Raw genomic sequence first — 8826 nt, forward strand, 5'->3', positions numbered from 1 at the left:
GCATCAAGCAAAAATCTGTTTAAATCCCTGACAGGGATGAGAGCACAGCACGTATTATCAGCATATGCACAGAGACAGAAAGGCTCTCAGAACATTTGCATTTTGGATTTGCTATAATTAGAAGGTTTCAACCTTTCCAAAAAGGTTGAAATGGTGGAAGGAGTAAATGTAAAACTTCAGCTTTTTTCCATCCCCATACAAATATTTAGGGCTCTTCCCTTTTCTCCACCTGTGTCCCTGAGTTACACTGATCCCAATGGCAATTTTTCTTGAATGTAAGGGATGTAAAAAGCCACAGGCTTCTCTTTCATATTAATAATCATAATCCGATCCTTAGATATTGACAATCCCAAGTATTCCCCACCCAACACGGACCCCCATCATGCACAGCAGCGAACACGCAGCAAAAAGATTGTCCCTGGACTGCAATTCCTCATGAAAGCAGATCCTTTTCCTAGTGAGCACGTGTAGAGCTGAGTATCTTGAGATACAGACATACCTGTGCCTGGACAGACCTCAGATAAAATGTGGCAGGTATCTGTGAGGCAGAATGATGCAAGCTGAACTGGAGCAGAAAGGATGCTCGTGGGTCAGTGGTGAGCAGGTCAGATAATGATGTAGTATGTATGGGTTCTCTGAGGGGAAAATGGCTATTCTGGGAAGGTTTGACTGTAGGGAAGCTTTGTCTCACTATGATTTCCCTTATTTTGATAACTAATTTGCCAGACTAAAATCTCTCTGCAAAGACTCTGTGTAACTCAAGGATGATTATATTAGTGATCTGTATCAAGTGGCACAGCTGAGCTAGCAGAGGAATATAGGGCAGGTGGATGAATGCTTTCTCCAGTATCAAACAGATTCAGCAGAAAATTATTCAGGAGCAGGAAGAGAAGTGTTATTAGGTTGAAGATGTCAGCTCAGTCACCAATAGCCATCTGTAAAGATGAGGGAGAAAAGTAAGAAGAGAAGACCATGGCCACTAAATAGAGGATTCTTGCCTAATTTAAGAGGAAAATGAGTATGTCTCTACTTATGTGGTTAAGTAGAAGGTAAGTAGGAACGAGTTGCAGAAAGGTTTTCCCTTCTTGTCTGTTAACTAGATGTGACTGCCACTTCAGTGACGACAGCTCTCCCTCCAGTTTCAGCTACTCAAACAGCAGCAGACAAAGACTGGGAATAGGCAGTGTGGATAAGCTGGTTATTGAATGTTTGGACTGTGACCCCCTTCTTCTTCCATTCAGACTGTTGAATATTCATGTAAGTGGGCTCAGATAGATCAATGCCATCTGTCTGTATTTATATGACTTCATCCAAACAACACCAAAACATGTACAATTTTATTCCCACAACGGCTCTTTAAAGCAAAAGGGATATTTTACCTATCTGAAGGGAAGAGGAATGAAAAGACAATGTGATTTAGCAAGTAGCCAGATTTATTCATCTGGACTCCATCAGGGAGAATCCAAATTCAGCTCCTTTAAGTGCCAGGCCCAGCTATAGCCAAGGGTCCTCAAGGCAGAAATCATATTTGGTGCTCTAAGGTGTTCCATAATTCACCTAATGTTGCTCATTAAATGTAAAAAAATCTTTGTATGCAATTAAAAAGGAAAATGGAGATTCCATCACTATATATGTGTATGGGTACAGACTGAAACTATTTGAGGAGGAGAAATCAATAATAAATGCATTATTTAGCCTGCACTGCATTTAGTTGCACACCTTGATGACCAGATAAAAGAGGACTGTCATACAGGCTTCAGTAAACAATGTGTCCATATGGACAATTCCATGAGGGAACAGATTGTCACAGCTACATTTGACCTGTTTTAGAGCAATCGTGACTCTCCCTTGGCACAGTGGATGTGCTGCTGACATTTCAGCAGAGCTGCTTCAAAAAAACGGAGTGCCATTGTCAGAATAGCGTGGCATTTTATGAGTGAGAAGCAATTTCTACTTTTTAAATCCAACAGCAAGCCCAGTACCTCTCCTTCTCTCCTCAGAGCCCCTTAAAACAGTCTGAGGGGGAGAGATGAAGGGACGAGACTGTCGAGAAGATGAAGTCAGACTTTTCAGTGTACCTACATTAAGTTACTGAATATGTCACTCATACGTTTCAGGGATTTGAATCTGAAGCTCAGATTCAGCTGACAGAAGCCCCCACACAGGCAGGTTATCACAGAAGAGAGGTCTGTGAGATGGTTGAGGGGGGGTGGTTGGTTTCATACCTTCTCCCAGAAGGTACCTTACTTTCTTATCTGTCCAGGCCCTCGCCTTTGAGCTATTTTTAGACATGAGTGCATTTTGAAAACAAAAAGGAATACATTTTCACTGTGGTGCTCAAGAAACACTTAACATGCATTTTGGAAGCACGCCAGAATGGGTCTTTGTGCCTTTAACACCATATTGAAATGTTTTCTTCTTTCAAGGATCTTTCTCCTTGGCTTAGTCTTTAAGAATAGCCTCGAGGCTTTCAGTTTACTCAGTCAGTATATTTTTGTTGATGATTTTTTTTTTCCCAACTGTTTTTCAGGCATTGGAAAAAATGTCATCTGTGACCGAACGGCGACTCCCCTGGATGCCTTTAGGATGATGACTGCGGCTCATTACTACCCAAAGCTCATGAGCATCATGGGGAACGTTTTACGCTTCCTGCCTGCTTTTGTGAAGATGAAACAGCTGATCCAGGAGGGTTACGTAGGGGAGCTGCTGGTGTGCGAGGTGCAGGTTCACAGTGGAAGCCTGCTAGGCAAGAAGTACAACTGGAGCTGTGATGACCTGATGGGAGGTGGGGGCTTGCACTCGGTTGGCACCTACATCATCGACCTCCTGACCTTCCTCACCAGCCAGAAGGCCGTGAAAGTGCACGGGTTGCTCAAGACCTTCGTGAAGCAGACGGACCACATCAAGGGGATACGGCAGATCACCAGCGATGACTTCTGTACCTTTCAGATGGTCCTGGAAGGAGGCGTGTGCTGCACGGTGACGCTCAACTTCAATATCCCGGGGGAGTTCAAACAAGACATTATTGTGGTGGGTTCGGCAGGACGGCTGATTGTAATAGGCACTGACCTCTACGGACAGAGCAACAGCTCTCCTCAGCGGGAGCTCCTGCTAAAGGACTCCACGCCAGTCAGCAACTCCTTACTTCCAGAGAAAGCCTTCAGCGACATCCCATCGCCCTACCTCCGGGGCACCATTAAGATGGTCCAAGCTGTCCGGCAAGCATTTGAGGACCAGGATGACAGGAGGACCTGGGACGGGAGGCCCCTTACGATGGCTGCCACTTTTGACGACTGCCTGTATGCCCTGTGTGTGGTGGACACCATTAAAAAGTCAAACCAGTTGGGGGAGTGGCAGAACATTTCAATCATGACTGAGGAGCCAGAACTGAGCCCAGCATACTTAATCAGCGAAGCCATGCGGAAGAGCAGGATGTCTCTGTACTGCTAGCTCCTCTTGGCTCCTAGGAAAGAATAGGAACTAGACAGCTCTCGAAGGAGATGGTAATACAGCCCCTGTGAAGGGCTTGGGTGTCTTAGAAACAGCTGAAGAGAAGGAAATACAGTGTCTGGATCAATTAAATCTGTTGGCAGCTAAATGCCAAAGCGATATGGTCCTTCAAAATGCCCAAAACAGATAGGAGATGTAAGAGCTGATATAACTTAACTGTTTTAATAACAGTATTAGCTGGGTGATTGGAAAGATATATCATGGACTCATCTCCTGCTTGCAGGTGCTTTAGATTATCCAATTGTGTTTACTGTGAAAGGTTGGGAAGATCCTTTTAGATTTTTCTTACCTACCAGAGGGCTGTGAAGGTACTGTCATGTCGTTAAATTTTCTGTAGTGTCTGACATGAATGGTTCCTACCATGACAGCTGACACCACCATGCTGTAGTACTACACCTCTAACCAACACACAGAATAACAGGACTTGGTGTGAAAGTGTTGCGTGACAGGGAAAATCTTGGCAGCTCACTTTTCATACAACCTGTTAGGAGCTTCTCTCTGTTGGTTTAGCTAGTTGGTTTTTGTTTGGTTTGATTTTTTTTAAAGCACAATTAAGTAGGAAAATGTGTGGCTTTTAAAACAAAGCAGTCCTCAACCACAGTGCATATGCCCCAGTATTTGGGGAGGGAGGGAGGGTCTTCTATGAGCTCCCTGTAAGCTTCAGTGTTACATGTTTGCTGATTGAATGGGTTGTGGAAAACCTTTAACAGATGACAAGTGGCATGACACAGTAGTGATAGTGTGTTTTATTACACAGCCAAACTCAGGCTAGTCTTACGAAGGTTTCCTGTGTCTGGGACTGACTTTTGAGTGAATTCATCATGATTTTGGTTCTAGGTGGAAAACAATAGAAACACAACCCAAAACCCAACAATACAATGTTTAGATGAGCTGTGTTCTTTTAAACCTTTGTGAACTCACACTTGAGAGATGCACACCAAGTAATTTCACATCCCTCAACCCAGAAGTTCTCACGTCCATCAAGTTCTGATTGTGACTGAAAAACAACAGGGATGAGAAAATTTCCCGTCCATTTCCAAGGAAAAAAATTGACATAGGACTCCCACTCTCCTCATCTCCTTAAAGTGACCAACTACTGGTACTGTAGTAATCATTCCCTGTCATCAGTGCAGGGGTGAACAAACTCTTTTGGTATGTTTGTCCTGTTGTTCTTTTTAATATTTTAGTTACAGTCTTGAAATAATATATTCTTTTGAGAATATCTTCTTGAATGAATATAGTGAAAGGCACATAAATTATCCCACTAAACAGGGATACTGTTTTTCTGCATAAAGCTGCTCCACTGCTGATGTGTTTACAGTGCTAGGTCTTCAGACAGTAAAAAAGTAGAACACAAGCATATAGCACTAAATTATATTAAACTTGAGAAAAACCTTTTCAGGGTTTGTTTTGTTAACTTTGATGAGGGGAAAGAAGAAAGCATTTGGATGAACAGTAAATGAAAAGAGAAAATATGACCCCTCTTTCTCAAGGCCATCCCATTAGTGTGGCCCTTATAGGTTAGAAGGAGAACTGTCAGAGTAATTTAGATTTTTTAAAACCACTTACAGTTTTGCTGGTTTTATGAGCACTAAGGACTTCTCTAGGGTTTTTCCTACAAATGACTCTGATTGCTCTATGCTCTTGCCTGTCCTATGCCCAGTTTTAGAGCTTCGTGGTTTTGAAAAGGAGGACATCAATAGTGTGGTTTATCTCATCTGACTTTAACCAGCAGAAAGTAATGTGTCTTGCCCTGATCAGCAAGGACACAGTGGTCAATACAGAGAGAGGTCTCCAAAGGCTGACTCAGTTCATCCTAAGATTAATGTAGAAGGAAGTGTCCATTGGAAATGCCCGTCCTCCTCCTTTGCATAGATTTTTGGCTTCTAAATTTTTAGGTGACTCCCAGTGTGAAATTATTCATGTGTGATTAATTTTTCAAGAGCGTATGTGTGACCTTTCATTAAATAGTCCCCAAAGTGTAACAGTGTGACTGATGAAGGAATAATGTAATACTGCAAAACCACACCCTAAGGGACAATTGTTTCTATCCATGTTGTTCTGCTGGTTTCAGCAACCCTCTCCGGGCCTGACTGTTTCTGCTAAGACCTCAGGCAAGCTTTCATTTTTCCTTCTTGAAAGCAGTTCTTGACAAGTTTGGTTGTTTTTCGTAAAAATGGATTTCTTTGAGAACTCCTGAGGTACTATCTGTGCCAAGAGGAATTTCCCATTGTAATTGTCATGGTATACCATGCTATCCAGTTCCTTCCCTCAAAAGTACAAAGAATAACAAGAAGAGAGAATTTGACCAAGAAATCACCTATATCTTTCCTGAAAAAGGGAATTAGACCCAAGGGGATCACGAGAGTTTTCATAAAGTAAAGCTAAAGCCATTTACTGAACATAGTGGTCTAGTTCAAGTCATGAATGCAAGTCTGGTGGATAATTAACCATGTACAGTTAAACATCATTCAAAAGTGGAACGAAACATGGACCAAAACATTTGTGAATCTTGCTTCTCAGTGGTTTAGCCACTGTTCTGGAATTGCTGTTCGTGTCTTTGCACTTCATTTTGGTTTACAAATGTTGACCATTTTTCCTATCTATGTTTTCTTCTTTTCTCTGTCTTTCTGAGTTTTGTGATGCCAGTTGGAAGCAGCGCCTGCAATGAACAGTCCTCAGGTGAGGCACGGTGTATAGGGATATAACTACTGAGCTCAAACTTTCTGTCCCAGATCCAAAGGTTTAGTTGACAGGCATCATCCACCTCTGTGCAGACTTAGTGATGCAGCTAGTGCTGCTTAGCAGAAAGAAAATCTAATGCTTTGGGTACACAGCCATCTGATGCTGGTTTTAGTACTGGCTTGCAAGTGGGTTGAACCCTGTACAGCTCATTGTGTGACTGCAGTGCTGGCCCCAGAGAGACAGGCAGAATGAGCAGGGGCAGGGTGGGACCTCTTCTTCTGATGGCAACAGAGATCTTACGCTAGATTTAGGTGAAGTTGTTACCTAACTGAAATGGCGGCAGTAGCTGCATATATTCAGGATTTTACAGCAGTTATTCCATTCTCTAGAAAGTGAAGGGGCTGTAGTGTCAAGTATAAACATACTAAACTTCCACCCGGCTTAGAGGAGGAAAAAATTGGTTTATTTATTGAATGTGTATTGTTATTCTGATAAATCATTCTTCTAAAGTCTGGGATCTTTCTTGGCAGCATCCAGCCCTCTGTTCTTTTGGTACAGTTGAAAGCACATTGAATTTGCCCTAAGTAGCCTCTGGAGTTTGTGCTGGATTTAAGAATTTGGGCAGGAGATACAGAGGTGTACTGGATTGAACTCAAAAGTGGTACCACCTCAGAAAACATGTATTTGGAATTGCACTTCTAAAGCTGTTCTTTAATGCTGCGCGACAAGTTTTGAGATGAATGCTGCTAAATTGGTGCAGGCTGAAGAGCCAAACCGTGGCTACTGCTGGAATTCACAGTAGCCCCCAAACAAACTTTTTTATACACTAGGTGTGTTCACTCCTCTTTACCAGGGCTGCTGTTGGAGAGGCTCTTTCCTTTGCCTTTAACCTGTGCACATAGGATCCTGAACATTATGGTCTATTGCCAAAGACAAAAAGAGTCAAAGGGTGAGCCCAGGTGAAATGCTTTGTGGCTCTGCAGGGCTCTGTTCCAGTGCTGTGACAGTCAGTTGAGAGATGGTGTCTTATTTCCCATGGGAATTACATTGGTGTTCACATCAGGGGTAGAGCAACCCTACTCTGTGTGACAGCAGGGCACAACTTAAATGTGCCCAAACAACCTTAAACGTGCCCAAAGGGGAGAGTGGTGACTGCAGCAGGGAGCAACAGGAAGGTGTGTCTGCAGGCTGGTACCTCATGCCAACAGGGAGAATATACTGGTCACATGGAGGGTGAGGGCTGTACCTCCTGAGGGTGACAGCAGCAGCCTTGCTCCACCTCTGTGTTTGGGAGCCCAAGAAGGGACCCTGCCCGTGGGGAAGCAGCATCCGTCTTATACTCCTCCTAGATACATGCACATCATCAGTGCTGATCTCAGTGAAGCCCTACATGGAAGCATAAGAACTCTTCAGGAGCTTGGGATTTCCTATACCTAGTATCGTGCATGTGTTAAATTAGTAGTACTTTAGCTGTGTAGTTAGAAAATACCAAGTAGAGATGATACTTACCCATGCCAGCCAGTGTGGCAGAGAATCGGGGCATGCGTAGATGAGTTTAGGCTTAGGATGGGCTACTGTGGAGTTCACCCTTTGCTTTGGCTGAAAGCATGAGAAATTCCTGCCCAGCCAGCATCGGGCAGTCAGAGGCACTACCCACTTTGTACTTAGTGTTCCCTCCTTTGCCATAGTTTTCAAAAAAAGTGAACAGCTGTCCTGGAAGTTCAGCCATTCAAAAAAGGAGGCTTTTCTGCTGTGTGTGGTCACAGCACAAGGACAATTCAATTTCTCTGTTGCCTTGTTTGTTTCCGTGTCCTTACAAATGTGGAAAAGACCCAGACAATTTAAAATGACTCATTGAGCTACCAGGAAAAAAAGAAAAGGCATATTTGATTTAATGGGTAAAGGTAAACATAGTGACTTGATTTTGCCTTTGTAGAGATTTAGAAATTAGTGATGACAGAATTTCTTGTTGCTGGGAATTTTTATATTTGACTTTTATCTAAGGCCTTCAATATAAAATATCACACATTAGGAAGTTCTGTATTTACAAGGGTTTAAAAGTACGCAGCAGAGTTTTGGCTTTGTGCAGATACTGAGCACTGGTGTGGTGTTCCAGTGGCCCAGTGATGTACTCTTAAGTGCGTATGAAACTTAACACTGGACTTTTGACCTCTGCAGTGCTCTTTGGGTATCTAGAGCTAGTTGTGAAATGGCAGGATTATTCAGGACAGCAGTTTCTTTTTGTTGTTGTTGAAGTTGTTACTTGTGGGGAGCAAAGTTTGTAAATTTTAGAGATGAAGTATGACTGAATAATATTTGGCAGTCTTATCTGCTTTAAAATTTCCTCTCTCTTGAGCTACTGGGTGAAGTCTGTCCAATAAAAATAATTTCCCTTAACTGCCCACTTCCATTTGCTCATGAAAAGAAGAAATTTTAAGTAAATGGGACTACACATAATGCTGCATTCATGAACTGATGTCAAAACCTCATGACTTAATGAGTGTATGAAGCCAGAGACCAGACAAGTAATGACTTTCTCGAAGCTGCCAGATTGAGGCCTTGGGGTTGGGAAATGAAGGGTATCAACATAGGTCAAACTGAAATAGCTTTTATTCAGCATTTTGAGTTAAA

The 8826-nt window shown here is 42.7% G+C and overlaps 1 protein-coding gene across 1 annotated transcript in view; it reads left to right on the forward strand.

The window, feature by feature from the left end:
* The window catches only part of LOC114000621 (glucose-fructose oxidoreductase domain-containing protein 1), a 71529-nt gene extending 63625 nt beyond the window's left edge, over nt 1-7904 (forward strand). The window contains exon 2 of the mRNA XM_027745068.2: nt 2531-7904. Coding sequence (XP_027600869.1) covers nt 2531-3450 — 920 coding nt within the window. The 3' untranslated portion in view covers nt 3451-7904. The remainder of the gene's footprint in view (nt 1-2530) is intronic.
* Nucleotides 7905-8826: the final 922 nt, after the last annotated feature.

The sequence above is a fragment of the Pipra filicauda genome, unplaced genomic scaffold (genome assembly GCF_003945595.2).
Source record: "Pipra filicauda isolate LSUMZ 115617 unplaced genomic scaffold, ASM394559v2 scaffold49_size4853605_pilon, whole genome shotgun sequence".
Classification (NCBI taxonomy): domain Eukaryota; kingdom Metazoa; phylum Chordata; class Aves; order Passeriformes; family Pipridae; genus Pipra; species Pipra filicauda.